The following is a 23,406-nucleotide window of genomic DNA, read 5'->3' as shown; positions in this document are numbered from 1 at the left end:
ATTGAATGAAACCAAACAAAACTATAAAACAGACAAGCCTTTCTCTTAACAATTCTGAAGTACAGATATAACCTATTTTTTGGTTTAAAAAAAAAAAATCATATTTGACATAAGTGGGTATCTGGAGCCTAAATTTATCAAGTCGCTGTTCCACAGATATCTCTTGGGTCACATGGGGCATCTTTCTTCCACAAAAGACACCTCCCCATGTTCTCAGAGCCATTCTTTGCCAGGGAGGTAGCAGGAGGATAAGTGGGAACTTTCACTTGTTTGATATTACTCTTATCTCCTTTCAAAAGGGGCTTTGTACTTCCAAATACACATCCAAAATTGTCATGTGAATCAAGAGAATCCCAAGTGATTACACAGAGTGTATGAATGAAATAAATCTAGGTTATGTGGGAATAGGCCAACATCCATTTCTAAAGATACAGCAGGCGGGACTTCAGACTCAGTCTAACTATATGAAATACTTGCATTTTTTATGGCAATACAAAATATCTGAGACCGATATACAGGGGGGAATAAGATGGGTTCCTCCTGAGATATGCTTTTTGCAATGCATTTTTCAACTGTTGGCATGACAAAAAACAGAATTTGCTTGTGTACAGGGGACACCAAGACAACCGCTCAGATCACAGGTGAGCAGTGGTCTAGGCCAGCAGACTGCTACCATCAACCACGTAGATGTCAGTATGTAGCTATTAATTAACAGTAGCTGTTAACAGGAATAGGGACAAAACCAGGTCTTTCCTAAGGGGAGCAGTCAGCAGAGCCCTCCTTTCTCTCCTCACACCCTTCCTTTTGAAGGAGAGACTCTGCTCCTGCCAAGATTTCTCACTCCTGGGACAGCAAAGGCAATTTTACCAAGTAGCAGCCTGTAAATTTAATTCAGTTCAAATCTCCAGAACTGAAATAATCTGATAAGTTCTAGGCTGTCTTTGCTCCTCAGGTCTGTGTTTCACAGGCTTTACCTGGTAGAAAGGTTTGAAGCTCCAAGGTTTTAACAGTACTGATTATAACTGATCAGGGACAAGAAACACTTGGCTATGAAAGTTTCTCACTTCAGAAAAAAACAAGTAAACCCTTTTCCTCACTGCACAGGCACTTTTGTTTCTTTGGCCATGACCATGTAGGAGAGCTGCTGCTGCCAACTCTCCCAAAGCCCTTCGAAGAATTAAGCTTAAGTTATGGATGGCACCAGGCACCAGTGACAAATCAATTCTTGCCAGAGATGGATTTAGGAGATTCTGCAGGTGATATTACCAGATGGAAGAAGGAACAGATATGCCTCCAAAGGACAGTTAGTTACAATGAGATGTATTATGAAGGGATTTAAACCTCCCTACTGCTCAAGGTGGGAAAAAAAACTGATAGTAAAGAAAGCATTTCAGTGAGAATATACAGGATGAAAAGCAGAGTTGAAATGTAGGAGCTACTCTATAGACTGGATGAAAAGCAAAGCAAAGACTTTTCCATCAGTGACCTCCCCAGCCTTAACCATGGAAAAATGTATTAAAGAGGACTGTGAATGTGGTAGTAACCAAACCATACGATTGTTGAAAGGAATTAGAGTAAAGCAGAATAAGGCTATAAGAGTTTTTAAAATAACGTTTGAAAGAATTAACTGATTTGACAAATATCGTATAGCTAGAGTTATCATTAACACCAACACAACTGTCCATTTTTCTTTACTATTCAACATGGATCTTTGTTTATGGTTTAATTTACAGAAGTCAACCCCAAAATTACAACTTCCTAAAAAAATTATGATAGCCCCATGTTTTCCAAACAAATTGTGGATTGTTTTTTATCTGGTTTTGGAGCAACGATATTACAATAATTTCATGTAAAAAAAACCCACCACCTTTCTTATTTCCCCTGTTGAAATGCTCAGCACTGTTAAACATGCAACACAATATATTTTCTTTAAGAAAAAGATTAAATTAGATAGCAGTAGTTATCATAAATCTTAGAGGTCTTTGATGAGACTGTATTTCTGCTACTTTTTGTTCTTTCATTGGCTTGTTCCTTTAGATTCTGTCAATGAGAGTCAACTCAAATCTTAACTGAAAACACTCACCAAAGTTCAGTCTGCACAAAACTCAAATGTTTACCATTCTGAAATATAAAAGCTTAGCAACATATATGATGACCACAACCCTGGCAGCTAGTGACAATAACGTTGAAGTCAATGACAACACTCCCTCTAACTCCAGACAAGGGTGTCTCGGATTTTATCCCTTGTCCTCTTCCTGAAGGTACAGCAAGAAAAAAAAAAAAGATCACCTACGAGGCAGAGGGAACACTATGCAGCACAAGTGGCACACTCATATTTAATTTGGGAAAGGAGGAAAAGAAAAAAATCAATCCACTCATTATAAACATTAATCGGCTGAATAATTCAGGTATGCGGTAATGACCACAGGATAGCTAATCTGCATGTGACAGATGCACAGCAATAGGTTAAAGATACACTTCTTTAGCATCCCCCTTTTTATACACAGGCAGAAAGAAATAAAAAAATATCTTAATTTTTAGAAGCACTTAAATGATATTAGAAATCTAAATCCCATTTTAAGTAGCAGCTTAAAAATATCAGTTTTCATTGAAAATCGGGCTCATTTACTGTTGAGAATTCATCAGTGTGCTCAGCAAAACTGTTGGGTGTTTCAGTATTTTTGAAAGTCTGTCTGTTACAACCTTAAGCATTTATTACAAACTTTAGAGACTTCCATATCTAAAGGCATTCATCACTTTTTGAAAACAGGACTTTTCCTATTCTAACGATTCATTTCAGAGCTGCAGACACATTCCTCAGGGAGTAAGACTGCGGTCAGAGCACAGATGACTACTCTCCAGCTATGCCCTCTTGACATACTCTCTCTAAAAGGGCTCCAATAACTCAATCTTGCTATGGAGTCTTAACCTAGCTGTCCCAGGAGATAGCCTACTTTCAGCCTATAAATTTTACCAGCTTTGCCCTGGTACGTTCTGCTGGTTACGGATATAATTTTAAACAGTGCCTGAGGTATTCTGTATCTCGAGTTCTACCTGGTCTCCTTTGGATGTGGGATTTATGCTCTTTTATATTTACCCTGAATTCAGGCTTGTGGGAACTAAGTTACACCCAACTTGAACTAAAACCTTTTCATAAATCTTCCAAAAGAAAACTGAAGACAACTCATATTCATGGCACAAACAGATATACTACTACTGGATTCCTATCAGCTCAGTGGTGTTTGCCAAATTATGTCTGTTTTTATCAGTTCTGAATCTGCCCGTACTATGGAGCAGGTTGTTTCTCTTATAAATATTTATCTGAGCAAATTTATCATTCACACTCTTAAAATGCTAGATTTACTGACTGAACACTATTAACAATATTTGTCCTAATTTTTGTCAGCATGTAAAACTCAATGTGCAGGCTAAGAACAATTCTTCAACTTTTTGTGGTGATTCCTTTCCCCCTTTCAGGCCGTCTGACCACTTAAGTCCTCTTAAATCCCCTGAAACATCAGGTGTAAACTGATTTCTACTTTTTATCTTCAACACTGTAAGCACTTTCCTACTGGGGGTGGGAGGAGGTGTTCAAAAAGGCTTACAGAGATAATCTTTACTTTGGCTGTATCATTAATTAGGCAACTTGGCCAGGGCCAGTAATTACAACCGTGCTAAATTGCACTGATTTCTGTAGACAATTCACAAAAAGCAATGTGCAAAGTTAAAGGAACAAAAGCCAACACAGTGATTTTTCTTACCTAATGATTTCTAGTATGTCTGCTGGGAAAAATGCTTAACACGGATGTGGCTGATGTAGACGGCCAGTATGGGAATGAGAGAAGAGCAGCACATGAGCTCTTGCCTCCAGTGGAGAAGCTGGACAGCAACACCTACATCTCCCATTTCAGTGACCCATGAAGACAAACTCCTGTTATCCTACATGATCCTACAACATCTTTATCTCTAAATTGTGAGTTGTGGTCAATGGCTCCATGTCCAAGTGGAGAGCAGTGACGAGTGGAATTCCTCAGGGGTCAGTGTTGGGACCAGTGCTGGAAGGTGTCCCTGCCCAGGGCAAGGGGGTTGGAACTAGATGATCTTTAAGCTCCTTTCCAACTCAAACCATTCTGTAATTCTGTGATCCTCCATTCCTAACATCGATTGGTAGAGAGGCTTCATTCAACTCACACAGAATCCAGTCCTAATCCCAACAAAATCAACACAAATTCTCCGGTGTACATCTGCAACCTCTTTCAAAGCCCAGAGCGTCCCAATCCTCAAAGCTTTATCTGATTGCAGCAGACTTCATCGTGACAGGAAGTTCCCAGTCCAAAACTCCAAGAACATTAAGGTGATGTCTGCTTGGGTGGTATGATTGGCATTGCTGTGTCTTTTCTACATTTTTTTTTTTCTCCTAAGTCTTTTATCAGGACTGTTAGCAAAATCTCTTACCCTTATTGAGTCTGATCTAAGTAGTAAGCTAAGAAAATTAAATTAACGTCATTCTCAGTAACATTTAGAAATTGCAAGCTAAGCAGCTGCCACTTATTCCTAGTAACTCGAAGTATATTATATTGAAAGTCCTACAATAACATATATTGATTTTGTCAGGTTTGTAATTTTTTTTTCCCAAGCAACTTATGTTGTGTTTTCTATATTTGTAGGGCTACATATACACAGGTTTCACTGCAGCAGCTCTGAGTCTTGCCAGATGTTGAGGGAAAGCAACTTAACACAACATGGGAAAAAAGCTGTCTCAGATCAAAATGCTGGGTTAAGAAGAATCCTGTGGGTAATGTGGTATACTAAAAGCATTGATTCTATATTTCCATACAGAACTGATAGGTAGCCAAATTAATACTTGACTAAATTTGTTGAAATGTGAAGGATAGAAACTACGCAAGTTTTTTTAAGTTCCAAAGGATTCATATAATTCATTTTACCTAAAGTCCAGATTCTCACAAATATCCTAATAGCTAGCTGAAATATTTTGAAAAGTGATTTTTTAAACCACCCTTTAGAATAGTAAAATGGAAGCGATTCCCAGTCCACAAATAAGAAGTATTGGTGTATTATGCTGAGACTGACAAACTTCTCTGCAATTTGCTGTAATTTGTGTAATACGCAATCACTAGGGCTTAGCTTATTCCAATACTTTGTTCATGACTGAGCCTAGTGACAGAATTCAGTTAAATTTACTCTCTGAGAAAACAAAGAGGTTAAGTTTTTACCATTTGCAATCAACGTTTTTCATCATCTATACTCTTTCCCATTATGAAAATAATTAGATTTATATAAAGTAGAGTCAGTTCAGGACATGAAAACTGACATGGAATCCTTCATATCTGTTTTCCCCTTGAATTTAGTAACAGTGTTGGCTCAAAACATGGTACTAACTGCTTCAGGATTTTAGGCTTGGTTTAGCAAATATAATAAAAGACAAATTATGTTAGAAAACTTTTGTGTTAACTTCCAGTGTATTTCTGATCTACTCAAGAACATCTCTTTGCATGTCCATGACAACAATCCTTTCTAACCACAGGTATGTAACTACTGCTGCTTCTGAACTGGTACTGAGCAAAAAGTCTGCAATATATTTCCTTTATCATGAAAAAGGAACTTGAAGTTCCAGAAGCCATAAGCTCATCTCCCCCCTCATATAGAAATAACTTCCAAAAGTTGGCAGGAAAACCAAGATTCTTCCACATTCACTGCTACAGAAAAGTAATTATACTCCACTACAAACGTGTTATATCAACTTTCAAAGCAGTGAAAAGATTCCACATTGGAAAAAAAAAAAAATTAAACCTAGTCAGTAGATATTTTACAACATTTTATAGTCATAAAACAGGTACTAAAGAAAAACAAATTACAGTCTTTCAGAGTTCATAGGTCAAATTTTCCATCCTAAGCCCATGCAGACTAAAGGTTTATGTCACCATATACATTCAAAAATAGAAGCCAGGATTCACTTATTTACCAGAGATTAGATAGGGATTTCTTAAAGCACCAAGTATTACAAAACACCACCTAAAATCTTGCTTTTTGAAAGTGTTATTTGACAGTCGACTGGATCTAGGACAGCTGATCTATTGTCTATATTTCTGTTCACTTTGAATTATCTATGTTTTTAAATTCATGTACAGTAAAGCCAATATTAATATATTTAGCAACAGAATATTATTAAAGCAAAAACTCTAATGACTAACACAAGTCCACATTGTTAAAAATTAACTCTAGTTTCATTTATGTTTGTGAAAGCTTCCCAAGCATCATGAGAAAACTGAACTTGAAGAAAAGTCAAGGTTTGTAAATAAGATTCTATGTAAAACAAATCACAAAAAGTCTTATCATTGGCATGTGATTGCATTTAGACAAAAACATGTCAAGGTACATACCTGTAAATCTGTTTAATATTTTCAGCTTTGATTTCCTTGAGAATTTCATGGTAGATATGAGGGTTATTTGGTTCTTGAGATGTTGGGGGAGAAGGGCATTTCTTGCGTGCATAATATCCTATCACAATTCCAAAAATAAATAAGATCAAAGCAGTGCAAAATACTTTCAGTATCTGAAAAAAACTGCAGCGGTTGCTCTTTGGTGCCTGTCTCGTATAGTGTGAGACGTAGTCAGGGTCTTCCTGAAGCCGCTGAAATCTTCCCTTTGGAGAAGATGAAGGCTGGATGGGCTCGAGATCAAGGTCAGGGCTTTGCGAGTTTCCCAGGTGATGTTGGACTGCACCATCTAGTCGGAAATGGTCAAAGCCAGGCTCCTCCAGCTCTTTTTCCATGTCCCATTCCAGTTCCAGCGCTGTGGCTTGGAGCTCATCGTTGTCAAGGTACGGAGAGTGCCCTTGAGCTCTCTGGTCTGCATTCACCTTGTGATAGGCCATATTTTTATCTATTAAAACAAAATTTACAAAACCCCTGAATGTTTGTTTCCTTATGTATGCATAAACAATTTAGGTATTGTTTGTAAACCTGGGAGAACTCAACATATACAATAAAAAGCAAAAACTGGGTTCTCAGTATTTCACTCTCCCTGTTTCCACCTTCCTGTTCTTTTCTAGGATTAGCAGTCCCACGAACATTTTCAGAGGGGAAAGAAGATATTTAAGGGAATATAATATATATTGTAAGAATATGAATAAAGGGAATTTACAAGTGCCAATAGCAAAACACAAAAGTTATCCTTTTATTTTGTCAGTCCCCAAGATAACATGAAAAAAATTGAGTGAAGGCACAGAGTTTTCAAAACAATTATTTATTACCTGAGAGTAATTTTAAAACGTAAAAACTGTGTGTATCAATTTCATTTCACACAGCATACAAAATAATGCTGTTAAAATAAAGTTGAAAAAGTAGAAATAATATAACTTGCCTGATCTGATTCTAAACACAAGGAAACAATAAGTTAAAAAAGAAATTTCAGGGTGACACTGTACTTACACATCAATAAAAGGCTTCCATTTAGATGAAGCATTCTATTATTTATAGGTATTTTAAATGCATAGATCCTGAATGACTGATGAATTTACTTAGAAATTGTCCCAGCTGTTTTGCTCCACTTATTTTTCCCATTTTAGTGAATCAAAAGCACTGCCAGGTAAGTATTTATATCAAAATCATTCCTTTAATAGCAAGGCAGATCTGTGGCACTTCTATATCTAGGGAAGTACAAGCCCTCTAAAGGGAACTCTGACCTCCAGTACAAACATTCAAAGTCAATTTTCAACAAATCATTTTTAACAGACTGCAACAATAGGGCGCCGTTCTCCTCCATACTTTGACAATAGCTATTCCATCACATAAGCATCTGTAATTTAAGGCTTTTCAAACATCAGATTCACTCATCAATTAGAATAAAATGAAGATAAAGATATTAAACCTCTCTCAGTGATGGATATTGGACTGACACCTACAGCACTACATTATCCCTTCATTTTTACATTTTAAGGCATTTTCTTTCTCTAAGACTTACCTCCAGATAACATTATTGAGGCCTCATAATAGATGAACCTACTCTAATGGCAAAGTAGAATTTAGCTTTTTGAAGCTCTCTGAAGAAAGCAAACCATTAGAAAGCACTGATATAATGAAACAGCCCATTGTCCACTGAAAGACTATCTTGCTCTATACAATTCCAATTTACAGATCCTATTTCCTTGTACAGCCATATAAATATCCCTCGCCTATAACTGTCAGGGAGTCTAGGAACAGTCAAGAGAGCCTATACTTGAGGTATACATTTTCAGTGTAGCTACTGTATACACTTTGCAAATCAATTCTCCACCTGCAATCCAAATTCTTCTACATGCAGTGAAAGCAACAGAGTTTAGAGTGACCTGAACTAAAGCATCTTAAATTAGTGTGAAAATCCACATTATTTACTTAGATGATGATAACAGCCTTTCTGGCTGAACTTTATGGACTTTCTGTCAGCCCGGCCCTCAGGTTTCTGAAGGTCCCTCTGAACTGTAACGCTACAATCCAGCAGATCAACCTCTTCCTCCCGCAGTTGTGCATCACCTCGAGATTTCTAAAGGGAGCATGTTGTCTACTCATCCAGGTTGTTAAGGAAGATATTTAATAACGTCAGACCCAGAATTGATCCCTGGTGCACTAAGCTTCTTACCAAGCACCAACTGGGCATCACGTGATTTTTTTAATATTCTGTGGAAAACTGTGCTAACCAGTTTTCAAACTGTTTATCTGTCTTTTCACTCTGTCTCCTCCTGTTTTGTTGGTGGAAGGATTAATTTGCAAACCATCAATGACAGAGATCACTACTAGATAATAACAACTGCCCCACAACCTCATCTTTCCAATTTCATTTCATACTGCTCTTTATTACAAATTAAAGGCAATAGTTTTGTCCTTTAAAAGCAAACCAAATCATTACTGTATTCCATAAATAAATTATTTTGACGCTAAAATTACTAGTCATTTAACAAACTTCCTTAGCCAAATAAATAAGCCCTTAACAGGTTACTAAAGTATTACCAATAGAACAGGAATTAAGACATGTTTTCAGATGCAACTGCATGGCAAATATTAATCTTGCTGAGCTTATAAATGTTGACCATTGCATATCTGTGGTAGTTAGGTTTTCTCTGTATTTATGACATTTTAAAAACATATGTTATTGTTCAGTGGAGTGTAATAATAAAGGTTATTTAAAACTACAGGTAAGCACATAATAAAAATTCCTATGAAATTCCTTTAAATGGTCATTAATGCAGATGACTAGGAACCACATTCTACAGCTTAGTATCTTAATGTTCATACAAAGCACCAAAATCAGCTACCTCACTCCAGAAAAAAAACCAAACCCAAACCTCTAAATGAACCAAAATAAAAATCGATATTCAATTCAGTTTTATATTTGAGATCAGTCTTTGAAGTATGGTATCTTCTTAGCAATGCATTTCCTTTAGTTAAAGAGTGCAAAGAATGCAAGAGTAGCCCCAATTAACATCTTCGCTTTTTCTACTAATATTGCTAAGTTAATTATTTGAGTGTAAGGACACAGCACAACTTAGAAAGAAGTACCTGAGATTAGTGCCCACAGTGTGTTTAACCACACCAACGCTGATTTTAGAAAGGGGTCTCCTGATTCTCAAGGTACAATTCATTTGTGCCATGTAATCTATATTACCAGTTCTATTTAGTATTTGGTTGGTTAAAGAAGTAGATGGACAAAGATTATGTTTTAAATTTAATTTTAGGTAGGAATTAGAAGGATAAGGAAAACACTACACAGAGAATAACAGAAAAATAGATAACACAAAGATGGATAAACTATGAAGTCAAGAAAAACCACTATGATACTCTAGTTCAGTCTTTTCTATAACACAGACCATAAAATGAACATATTTTTGAAAGACACTTTTGAAAACTTCAGGAGATAGAAAATCCATCCCATCTGCCAGCAAGCTGTTTCAACATTTAATTGTTGTTAAATACATGTTTTATTATAAAGATAAAAGAGCAACTGCAAAATGCCAGAAGTCTGAATGTGCACTGAGTGAGCTTTAAAGCCATTCCACAGGGACAGCAAAAGTAATCATAAACTCTGGAATACTGGACAGAGCCAAGCTGATGACCAATAAAGTTGATGTGCATTTCTATGTTTTCACTTATTTGGGGGAGAATGTTTATGAAGAGGTAACAAATCAGTGCTAAACATCCTTTCAATTAACTGTACACAAGAAATCAGGAGTCAGCTTTATCAGATTATTGCCTTAACAAGCCCATTTCAAAACTATCTATCCATTCTTTGATCTTAAAAATAATGCATTTCCATCCTGATAGGTACATCTTGCTATGAAACAACCAGAAACTTTTTTTTGTGATAGCTTTCCTGCTTGAATCCCTTATCAATGAAGTCTTTGAAAACTATATAAGGACTACATGAAAGCTATTGCATCTGTCTCACTGCCACGCTCTAATACCTCCGCAACAGAACGGTCAGTTTATACAAACATTTTATGAAACCAACAAGGAAAGACCAATATGAATATATTACAGAAGTTATTTGTGACTGGTGCAGCAGTTGTTAAATCCAGTTCATAAATAACTGAGACAGTTAGCAGGCTCATTCACAGCAGGAAGAGTGGCAAGTGGCAACATGCTGCCCGCAGCAAACGCCTTCTTGGGCCATTTAGCGTTCATTACTGAAAAGGCAAGTTTTGCCCACAAATTGTACTTTTAAAGGCATGGTGGCCTCTTAGTATAGTCATAAAACTGGAAATCCAGGCCTGTTGGCTAATGTAATTTGTAAAGGCTCTTTCATTTTTATTTTCTTCTTGATATTTTCTATACAGAGTGCTTTTGCTTTAAGTCCTTGTAATCTCTTTGTGCCTAGGTAAACCCCAAAGCAGATATAATGTCACCTGTTTGAAGGGCAAAGAGCTGTATTTATCATGAAAATCAACACCCACTGCACATACAAGCCTTTGAAGTGTATATAACAACAATTTAGTTCTTTGTTAAATGAGATGATGCCAAGTTTCAGGCCTAGACAAATTTCTTCAGAGCTATAAATCCCTGACAAAAGTTGTTTGCAGAAGAGATTATGATGCCCTTGTCAACAGCAACATTACACTACACTGTAATTCAAAAAATAATGTGATATTTCCATCATCGCTTCCTTAATTTTCCGCAGTAATGATTTCTCCCTTCCCTCACATTTGGGATATGGGCTTGGCAACCAGTTCAGTTACAGTAGGACAATTAAGTTCCTTGTCACTCCGCACAACCACCATATAAAAACAAATGACAAAACTTACCACTTGTTCATGTTTCACTAGCTGACTGAAGGCAAACACAATATGACAGAACATGCAGTGTTGCAGCAGAAGACAGACAGAGATCAGACTTGAGAAAGAAGGTGTGTAGAACACAGCTGAGTCCAAGTTCTCTCCTCACATAACACTAACATGTACTTTTTGGCATACGTGTGTGATCCAGAATATTTAACTTCTTTAAAATCTCTCACCAATTTTATTATATCATGAACACCTGTGTGGACCAGGATACTATTAATACACAAAGGATGACTGCATGACAAGAACAGGGTCTGTAACGTACATTGATTGATAAAAGCAGAGCACAACGATGTCCAGCTGGAAGCAAGAGTTAACTTGCCTGTCAAAGCAGTGATCAAATATATATAATATATATAATATCCTGGGCCATCCAGGTGTGCAAAGGTACACACGTATGTATTTGCCTGTTGCCTTTTCAGAACCTTTGAAGTCCTGGGGCTCAGAGAAGGAAAACTGCTAGGTAGCACCCTCTCTCCCAGCAGATAACTATCATATAAAGATGAGGCAGACTCAGCTGGTCTCTAATATGCTGGGCATGTATTACTAACATAGATCTTTTCCATCCTCAGTCATGTTTAGTTTGCAAATACCTATTTCCCTGAAACAAAACTCAGAAATATTTACTGAACTTATAGGAGCTAACAGCATCCATGATATATGCATAGCCAACCTATGAGGTTTATTAAAACTGCAGCATAATCAGATCAGTTTAAATGCCTCTGTTATGGGGACTGTGCATTTCTTGTGGTAAGTGCTGTGCTGCTGCCTTTACTTTGCTTCCATTTTCGGAACAGCTTTTCCCTCCAGTCCAGGGAGGTAACAGCTCAGTTTCGTGGCAGCTCACTGTTCGCCACACTCATTTACAAACAGCAGAACAATGGTCCCAAACAAGGAGGCAGAAGCCCCCTCCCACACGCACACTGGTTCCTTAGTCCATGAATTAATCACTCATCTTTCCTTTGGGCTCAACAGATCCCACTGTCTTCCTTTGGGCTCAACAGTGCCCACTGGGAAGGGCACTGGAGAGGATTGCAGTGCTTCTAAAAGCAAAAGAGTGGATGGAAACAGGACTCCCAGCACTAGGAGGGACATGTTGTGCATGTGCGTTTACACGCTGTTCTTAAACTAGGAATAAGGGGAAGAAATGATGTCCCATATCTTTGTTCATTTGCACTAGACACCCAACCTCTCCTGCTCCAACCACCTCCCTGCCATTCACCTTCCCACACCTCTGCTTGAGCTCCTGTCCACCCCCATCCCCAGCACACTGGACCCTGCTCCTCCAGAGCAACCCTGTCCCTCCCCACCCCTGTCCCAAAGCTCCTCGCTCCTTCCTTCCTGCCGCTGGAGCTGCCACCCAGCTTCACGTCATCCCCTCCTTCCTTGGCTCCATCCTCTCTTCCTTGGCTTCCTGGGGGTGGGAAACCAGCTGAGGGGGTGGGAAAGCCCACCTGACACTGAGGGTCCCTCAGAAAAACAGGTGCTGGAGTTCTTATCCCTGTTTCAGGTTTCAGGGACCTGGAGACATTATACAATTACGACAAACAAAACACATTCAGAAGGGATACAGTTGTAAAAAGCAAGAAATTTTAGCCATGTGTTTCAGCCAGTCCTTGATATAGTTTGGTTTAAACAGCAGCATCGCTAGATCCTGGGTGAATGCAGGTGTTGAACTCCTCTGCCTCCTCACACCCAACGGGACCTGGGATGCTTAGCGGCAACCACCGCTTCTCGCAGAGCAATCAACCCACTCGAAACTGTTCTTTGAACAACTAAATCTTTTCCTTTTCCCATTTCTCCTCACACCAACTGTCTATATGCTAACCTAATATTCAGTTTGCCCGCATATATATATTTCTTCCAAATTCAAGGTTTCATCAATAATATATTTTGCATTACAGTTCCCCAGATATGATAATTGTCTCTGAAAGAAATAAAACACAAAGCTTTACCAAGACAAAAACTATTATTGGGGCATTTGCATTTAAGATTATAGTTGAATTTGATGTGAAATAAAGTTATTGTAAATGGTGTTTAACTTGAAAATGCTGACAGCAATAGCTGCAATAACAGGCCCTAGCAGTTCTTAAGAAAGTTAATTTTATATGACTCATTTCTGCTTTAGAAATTTTTACGTTGCCAGTCTTTGGTTTGGGCACATTTCACTTTGATTTTTTTTTTAATCTCTTTTTTTCTCATTACTTACAGTCAATCAAATTTAAATGTTTGCAAAAAAATTAAGTAATTTTAACTTTAAAAATTTGGAAACTGTACACTTGCAAGCCACCACGCTCTAAGAAACTGTGCTAATGGGAGTCTACTGTACTTCAAAATATGCAAACAAACATTACAGAATATTACCTGTGTCTTTAAAAAAAAACCAAACAAACAAAAAAAACCACCCAAAAAGCTCACTTTTATGGACGAGCTACAAATAGGAATCTGACCTTATCACGAACACTGACTCCATTCCTGATATTTAACAGTCATTGCCAAAATCTAGCAATGAAAATATTAACACATTCTGTCAGGGAAGAGGGGGGGGCAAGTGTGGGGTGTGGCATAAAAAAGCCAAACCAAAACCAAAACCCAACTGATGACTCTGTAGCAGTTGAGCTACAAGATTACCTAGCCTTAAATCTAGTCCAAAAAGAAGAGACAGACATGAGTCAGGCCTACAATTTCAGTCTATCCCTGAAGGGATCAGCCCCCTGACACAAGGACACAGCATGCAGCAGACCTGCAAGCATAAGACATGCTCAAGGCCTCAGACAGAGTTTCAGTAAAAGTGTAGATTATAGACAGTAAGTTGCACTCATACCTCCTCTAAAAGGAAACCAGCTCTGAAGGGACTTAGACTTAGGATGTGCCGTCTCTAAGCAGAATGATCTCAGGTATATAAATGACTATACATGAGACAGGGCAATAAAAAAGTTACAATATTTCAAACCTCTTTTCAAAAACAATATATCTACAAAGGCTTCCCCTATAAAACCTGCATGAGTAACTTACCTGTGCACAATTTCTTTTCCCACAGAAGACCTAGGGCTCCAGCTGGAGATGGCAAGTACTCTCAAACCCCTGTTTCTACAGCTTCTGCTGACAGCGGCAGGAGGAGAGCAAAATGGACTTCATCTGCAATCTCCCTGCTACTCCCAGTCATTTGCAAAATCAGATGATCTAAGCTGGTTTTCATAGTTTAGGATAAATTTCACAAACTTATCTGGTTACAGAAGACAAATCTTCCTATTATTAAGATTCCACATGGAAATCAGAGATACACATGAAGCCTTAATGTCTTATGTCAAGAGTCATTTTTTGGATTAAATTATTTGAAATGTTATATTTAAAATACTGATACACAAATAAAGTGTTTCTGTTGTCACCCTCCATTGGTCTTCTAACTTACTGTAGAAAAATAGGTCAGTACTTATAAAAAAATTCCTTATTTCAGAGTACATTTTATAGAATTTTTTTTCATTTCTTGCTCAGTGGAGTTTTATTGAGTTTTATCAATTTCAACAATGACATGGAATCCTTAAAAATAATATATTATGGAACTTAAGATGGCAACATTTACAATTTAGCTTTATTGGAATTTTACTATATTTTGATAGATGACAGCTTTAATGATTCTGTGCATGGTTTATAGCAGAAAACAGAATAAGGCAGTAACATAATTTTCTGCTTTTTTCAACGATCTGCATCCAAAGAATTCAGAAAACAAGCAACTCTACTTCATAATCACGCCAAATTTATTTTCTGGGTGAACTCTCAAATGTTAAAGCTCAAGTACACAGAGTGATGTTGCCATGGCAACTGCTACTGCAACCCAAGATGGGAACATGTTTATGAAAGCACATTTATATACCCATATACACATGCCGAGGCACACCGATGCTCCAGACTCTTGTCAGAAGGCAATCGAGCTATTGACGCATTATGAGTCCTGATTCAGCTCCTGGCAAGGCAAGGGGACACGCGCTGAAGCCGTTAAGCTGCAGCAACCCCCCGTATGATATACACAATGCAAGGCTGTTTCTGCATATTGTGGTCACGAAGCCTTCAAGCCATTACTCCTGTTTCTAGGACCTAAACGAGGAAAACTTAAATTGCCATAAGATGTAATATTAGAAGATTTAGTGTTGCTATAGCTATAGGCGAAGACTGCAGTAGTAATATGTTTGGTGTCCTTTGACCTTTTTTTTCTAAATCTCCACTGAAATAAGCTGTCAAGTTTGAGAAATGTCAGAGTTTGGTCATCTGAGTCTGCCCGGAGGTGTAATTTTGCATGGTGTACAATTCCTGTGAATTTATCACAACATGTTATTTCACACATAGTCAACATGGTGTGACATTCAGCATCCTGAATTCACCAATGTCTACATGCTGGAAAAAGTTTATGATTTCTCTTCAAAAGAAAATCCAAGGTGCATTAGTTCAGGTCAACAGAGGAATCCTCCGTGGATTTCTGGGGATAAAAATCAAAGGAAGCAACCCTTCTTTCTGCTGCTTCATCTGCATACCTACCTGTTAGGCAGTCCTGCCACTCTTGACACAGTCTTTCTACACCAGCCAGCACCGAGTTCACCGTGGAAGCATCTTAAATTAAGAACTGATTTGTTCCTTTAGTTGAGTATCACTCACCCCGCAAACACATTTAAGATCTGTGATGAAGTAAATCTGTATGTAAAGCTCTGTATATCAGTAATATATATGGTTTCAGCAGCTTTCCAGGATAATTTTACACTTTGATGTCAGCCCTTCCAGAATTAGCACCACAAAAAGCAGCTAGATCTGATGCTGTTTTCAGTCAAGTCCTACCCAACTGTGACCACAGCCTTGGGAGAAGAGGCACAGCTGCTTAGCCTATGGTTTTATCTTCAGCCTCTCTTTCAGGGACACCCAATCATTAGTTACGGAATCTCTCAGCCTTGCCGAGATGTATGAAAATGGGAGCATTACATTAAATAAACTAGAAAAGTCCATTATCCTATAGACTACCTCGATTGTCCATCTCAGCCTGCTACAGTCGCTTTTGACACCTACAGGTTGACAGTTAAACTTTCATATATGCAGAATTTATCACAGACTGCTATTAGGCTGAACTCTGAGCAGTTCTTATTAATACTGTTAGCCTGTACTAATTTCTTAAGCTATATTTTCTTAAAAAATAAACATAATCCTTCTTTAGCATGAACAGAGCAGCGTTAGGAGCATGATACATACTCCGCAAACTAAAACAAACAGATCAGCTGCTTTAGAGGAAAAACTTTTAATAAACCTTCTTGTTCTTTTAGACTAGGCCAGGGTTTGTGCATAGCTGTTAGAGCTTAAATTGTTTACGCTGTAGTACTTTTTGATTTAGAGTCATTAGCAATTGAAGGTAAGCAAAACGTGTGTTATGACGAGAACAAAGAGGACATACTCAAGAAACACATAGCTTAGTATACTGAGTTAAAGTAGGCTATAAACTATGTTACTGATGCTTAGAGGTATTTCAGCACTTCCCCTCTAAAGCAGGAATTGTGCATGAACAGAAGGACTGATGGTTTCTGCTAATTCAAGCTTTATACCATCAGCTAAATATGTGTTGATGATCTTGTAAGATGCTGGATATCCATGTTCAGGTAACACGTTCTTGTAACAGACATCTAGTGATGTTTTGAGAACCTTTTCAACAAAGTAATATTAATCTGAAAATGACAATCTGCTGACACCAAACCCCTTAAAATAGCAAATGCCTCAGAACAGCAGCTGTGGCTGACCGGTCACTGATCATACTTTGCATACCAGCTATAATACGTACTATTACTTCCTCTCTCTGGTTTTCTTTAAAAAGCAACATTAATCCCAAAATACTCCAAGCAACAGCTTTGAGAGAAGACTAAGCCCTCTCTTCCCTGCTTTCAGCTATAAGACAGAACAGTATTCATGTCACAGTAGATGATGTTACAGCTTCTTAAAAAGATGGGATGATACATCAATTACAGTAATTCTCAATTCTGCAAAGTTATACTGAAAAGTTGACAATTCACAGAACCACAGAAATGTTGGCTGGCAGGGACCTCCAGGGGTCACCTGCTCCAACCTCCCACTCAAAGCGGGACCGCTGCTAAGAACAGATCAAGTCTCCTCGTCCTTAAACTGAACTCATCAAGCATTCAATCAGAGCTAAAGGGTTCAATATGAACACAAATGTATGCCATTTCTCTCTTTTTTTTTTTCCTGCTGCTGATACATCTGTCTCTTTAGTAAAAATAACATCAGTATGCAAAAAATAAAAAAAATCTCAAACCTGTAATATAACCAGTCGTTAAAATTCATGCAGACATTTCTGCTTAAAAAAACCCAAACACACACATAGAAAAAAAGACATAAATGGAAAAAGAAATTAAAGTCTTAATACACAGACATAGCAGCCATGGCATGAAAAATTCATTTCCATTAATGAGACGTGGTAGTCCCCAGGCCAGCGCCCTTTGTATGTGAACCATGTTAATCAGATTGTATGAGCATTTGCCAGAAACTCCTGGGATAGGAAGCAACTATAACTATATAGCAAGCATAGCAGATTAGCAGCTTGCTAAAAACTGCTTGACTTGTAACCCTTGAAGCACAAGAATGATGCAGATGCAGATTTCCTGAATCACTGATAAATGAAGCATCTCATTTACATGGCTCATATTTGTTGCAGCCTTTGATGCAATTTGCACATTACCAAAATGTGTACAAAATATCCTTCTCAGTGGCATCTTTATATAAGGAAGTACAGAATAAACAAACAAACAAGGGCTGTATCAATTCAGACTTGGTCACACATACTTCTTGTACAATGCCTTGCTATTGTTATCTGACATCTCGAAAAAACCCAGTAACTTCAGCTGAGTTGGAGCGAGATGAAAACACAAGCGTTCCCACCAGGACTCATTGCAGAAGCTCTGCAGGTTTGGATATGGAGAACGTGCTGATTTCTTGTAAGACCTAACAAGACAACAGGATCTAGACTTGATCGAGCAAACTTTTCCTAAGAGGTCCTATTAAATGAACCCTTCAGTCTGGATGAGGAAAACAATCAGAGTTTAGGCTTTCCTTCATTTATCTAATACCAATACATTTGCTTTCTAGCTTCGGCTTTATCACAGTGACGGAAACAGATGGAAACTCTCGCTACTCAAGACAACTTTGTTTTAAAATATTTGGGAGTTCCATGGAAATTTCAAAGTTGTTGGAACTGCAAAGCTTTTTATTGACTTTATTCCCAACCTAATTCTAATCTCAGTCAACAGTTCTCACTGTCTGCGCAGAGCTAGGAACCATTAAGAAACAAATGTTCTCAAAAAGTAACCCATAAAATGAAGAGAATCAATAAGCTAATTTCCAATGAAAACAATTTCACAGTATTCATGAAAATATTACCCATAACTGACTCTGAAAAGGACTCCAAGAAACACACTTTCAGTGAGTCTGAATAACACACTCAACTATTAAATTCTGCAAATTCCTATATGAGTATTTTCAACACTGTATGAATACTTCTGATCAAAATATGAATTATGTCCCATTGCCTGCCTTCTTTTCTACCACAATACTTAGGTGTGTCCTTGAACAAAGAAGAAAAGACTTCATAAAATAAACAAATGTCTAACTGATCATCATTCACGTGCTGCTTCTGTCTCTCTGCAGGCCTCTGGGAAATGGTGTAGATTGCAGTAGTGACTATCAGTATGTCCCTGATCTCTCCTGTGTTTCTTTCCCTTTTGAAATACCAAACGAACAAAAAGTATAGAAATAGGGATGCAGATTCCCAACTCTATGCGTATTTTCTTTAACTTCAAAAATGGAAAACTAATTTTTCAGTTTCCCCAGAAACGTCATTCAAAACTGAACATCCTCTGCTTTATTGTACATGTTAATTATTCCTCTTCGAAATAAACATTTCCTCACTAAAAATGTGCATTTTGATTGAATTTAGTTTTTTAGTGGGAATATTTCCCTCACAAAACAACTTAATCAGCTTTATTTATACATGACCTAATTTCAAGCTCAGGAAAAAAAAAAAGTCAAAAGATGCCCACGAGCTTCCACAGGAAGAGGATCAGGACATGAGATTTAACAAGTGCTTTCTTCATCTCTGCTGCTTTTTACAGTGAATGTCTTCCACTGAGCTTCACAGTGCAAAGTTTTTCATGATTTACAGATAGGAAAGATGGGCAAATCAGTCTCTAGTGAAAAGTTACCCAAGCTCATGAAAAATTTAGAGTGACTAAATTCATAATTAAGATGAATCAAGAAATGACATTAGAAAGCAGTTTGTACATTAACAGAAATTCAAGACTGAAATTTGAATGCTCTTTTTTTTTCCCAACAGTGAACACAGAATTCCCTGTATTACAGATACACATGCAAACCTATAATACCTGTATGGATTAAAGGTATTTAGAAACACAGTGAACTATTTTAAGTACTTCTCATAGCTTTTATAATTTATTTATGAAGAGAGACATTATTAAAAATAAATGATCTTCAATGGCACCTAAAAGTAATGCTGTTTTGAGACCAAATGTCAGGTAAATGGCATGAAAATGTAAAATTCAGTAAGTCATAAAACACTGCTTTATCCCAAAATATTTATACTACCAAATTACAGCCTAAACCAACTAGGCTATTATAACGACACAAACAAAATCATTACAACTGCATTACATTTCATGTGCATTCATTATATTACTTAAATACTCCATTTTTCATTCTTTTTTAAAAAGTTTAAAGTTATGACTCTGCTTTGTACAGATACAAAGGCTTTAGCTGCACTGCTATATATTACAAAGGGTACGGTCTGAATACGCATGATCAGAAGTAATCAGTTCTGTTAACCATTTTCAAAACTTTGCCAAAAAAATCCCCACTATAACCATTACAAAGTCATGCGTAAAGCCTACCACATTGAATCTAAAGGCAAAAACCCCAAAGTCACCATTATGTCACACCTCTGTGTAAGTAACAGATAAACTCCCCATAAATCTGTGTGGACCTGTAATCTGTTTCTATTTTTCCTTTACTTTTAGATCCTGGAAATAATTAAGTCTACAGTTAAACCAATTAAATATCGTGTGCCGTTACAAAACCATACTGGATTTTTATGTTTCACTGCTAAACTTAGTCCAAAATAATTGCAGTGAAGACAATTATCTACCACAGTTACCATCTGGGACATGAAAGTAAACATTTTAATTATTGCTATTGTAATTTGGGACCCACAAAGACCAGTATTTGGGCTACATATGGAATTTATTTTTATGGATTAATGTCAAAACAGGTGGATGCAACACTTCAAAGAACAGTTGGCTAAATGCCCATAAACTTTGCTACCTAGTGCAGACTACTACAAAGAGCTGGAGATCTGAATTTTATCTCCAGGCTGGTTGTTAAACTGCTGGGTGATCTCAAATATAAAACTGGGATAAAAGACGTTGACCTCTGTTCTAAAGCACTTTTATGTATCATTGAAGTAGGTATCACTGAAGTAAAGAGATGACTTTCTCATTAGAGATGTAGATTATCAAAAACTCCTAGCAATTTTACTGACTGTTTTGGGAACTTTGTATGCAGGGAAAGGAGAATACTTTACTTTGGGCACTTTTATTTGAGTAGATCCCTATGAGTATGCACGTCTAGCATTAGGCATCAAAGTTCAAATGTATTTGTCCTGCAGAGCAATCTCTCAGTAAAGCTCAAAGGAGGACTGCAATCTAATTAAATTAATGAGAATCACAAAAATAAATATATAGGGTATGAAATATAGAGAGGGTATTAAATTCAGAGTTTTTTAATATAGTACTGAAAAAAGGTACTTAAGTGTCTTTGAAGATAGTTTGAATCTATTTTACCAAGATCAAAATGACAGGAAAATGTATAAAAAATTAGAAAAGTTACATAACGTTGGTAGCGAGCAATAACTTCGTACAGCCCTATACAATTTAGGCTTCACACAGCTGAATAAAACCAGAATGAACTCTCATTTAATTAACCTGTTAAAACTTCTGGTTTGTGACTAACGTCTAAGATTATTAATGACTGCACAACAGTCTATGAAATTCCTAGCCTACACGTGTTTGAGAGGATCACTTCTTTTCGACACATAATGAACTCCTGCAGACTGCGGAGGCTCCTTAAGTCTTGCCAGTATTAAAGGAAATTAGTTTGTTCAGCTTCTCCTAACTATACACTAAATCTAGCAGGATTGAGCCAGCAACAGTTTTCCATCACACATCACAACTTATATTACTATCTAATAATTATGGTTGTTTTCTAGTTTGTTTCTTTGTTTGTTTAAACTAATAAGCCAACAATCACCAACACTTCTCACTATTTACTTTCACTGTTTTAATAAAAGGCAAAAACCGACACTGGACTGAGATGAGATGTAACGTAAGATCAAAGCTAGTTTGTTGGCAACAAGCTCTTCATTCTGTAAGCAGTGAGCAGTACAACTCATTCAATTAGCAGGGATCCAGTTTCCTCGTAGTGTAAGCTGGTATTGGAGCAATATCCCAATAAACCATAATTCCCTCAGTATCAGACCTGGAACCAATGGATGCTTTCAAAGATCTTCATGACCTGTTATCTACAAACACACACACCCAAATAACCCCTGCCTTTACTGAGGCTGAGGAGGATGCTCTTCTCTTACTTTATTGGAGCCAGATTTTACTGTCCCTGTTCCACGCCGATTTCATATCTGTAGTTTCTTCTCTAAATGGAAGTTATACACTGCTTTTTGTTGGACAACATGCTCAAACTTTTAGCCTCTGAATATTCTATGATTTGGAATAAGATACCATAACGTTTGAAAACAAACATATACCTGAAGCTTTAAGCACTGAAACCTAAAGTCCACGTTTTGGCAGGCTTGCTATGAGCATTCAGATCTATTTATTCATTTTTCAGACTTACCTATGGCACACTGTAGTGCAAGGACTGAGCTGAAATACTTTTTACTTAAAAGATAATGATACAACTGTTTAGCTAAATACAACAGCGTATGACCTTACTAAGAAAATACATAATATTTATCCACAGACATGATCTTGAGTAGGTCTTCAACCCAGAAGGAATATTTTATTATTACAACTATAAACATATCCCTGCCACGTTTTGAAACTAAGTAATTAGATTTAGAGAAAATATGCTTAATTATACCCAGAACAATCAAGACTGACTGCTTAGAGGTTGTGAGTTGCTCAGTCCATCTGCTGAGTACGTTCACGGCTTTTTTGGCACTTCCTTGAAGTCATGAAATGTACACACACACACAGAGGTTAGAAACGTTTCAAAACCATGTAAGCAGATGGTGATACAGCAGGTAATAATTTAATTACATAACTCCTAGAATATGTTTCTAAAAAAAAAGGAAGAGGAAGGAAATAAACCATGTCCAGTCTGATCTTTTAATTGCAGTCTAATAGCTTTGTTGAATTGGCAATGATATTCCACCCATCTATTCTGCAGTTAGAAACAGTAATAAGAAGTGCTATACTGTGTTTTATTCCTCCTGCAACATTTAAGATATAAAAAACCCACCACCCAGCAACATAAACTACAAGTTGGCAAAGACAAGAAAATAACTATAATTATATAACACTGAACAAGCCAATTTATCATTAGTTTTGCAGGTACAAAGAGGTCAGAAAGATGCACACACAACATCTGCTCTTGCATCAGCACATAACACTGATACTGCTAAAGTGTGAAAGCAGTAAAGAAACATTAGTCTTATTAATACTTCATTTTATGCAGAATCGCATGGAAGTGGAGAAGCACGATACAGACACGATACCAGAGGTAAACCGAAAACTGCCATTTTAATGAAAATGAGAGAATAAAAAAAAAAGAAATAAAAGACTGTTGGTCTACTTAACATGCTACATATGCCGATGAAGGCTGAAGGAGAGAAAAGCATTTCTCCTGACTGCTATTATAGCAACTTGACTGTTTTAGAAAAGGAACTGCTACCTCCAAAGAAGCCAAAGATGCTGAGATAAATACTAAAGTATGTAAGGTTTGATTGGCAG

General features: G+C 37.2%; 1 protein-coding gene across 1 annotated transcript in view; it reads right to left on the bottom strand.

Annotated features, from left to right (window-relative positions):
- Positions 1 to 23,406, bottom strand: part of NAALADL2 (N-acetylated alpha-linked acidic dipeptidase like 2) — a 489,848-nt gene that overhangs the window by 273,771 nt on the left and 192,671 nt on the right. Inside the window, exon 3 of the mRNA XM_074878173.1 lies at positions 6,402 to 6,903. Coding sequence (XP_074734274.1) covers positions 6,402 to 6,895 — 494 coding nt within the window. The 5' untranslated portion in view covers positions 6,896 to 6,903. The remainder of the gene's footprint in view (positions 1 to 6,401; positions 6,904 to 23,406) is intronic.

This window comes from Strix uralensis, chromosome 9 (genome assembly GCF_047716275.1).
Source record: "Strix uralensis isolate ZFMK-TIS-50842 chromosome 9, bStrUra1, whole genome shotgun sequence".
Classification (NCBI taxonomy): Eukaryota; Metazoa; Chordata; class Aves; order Strigiformes; family Strigidae; genus Strix; species Strix uralensis.
This window is presented reverse-complemented; position numbering and strand designations above follow the sequence as displayed.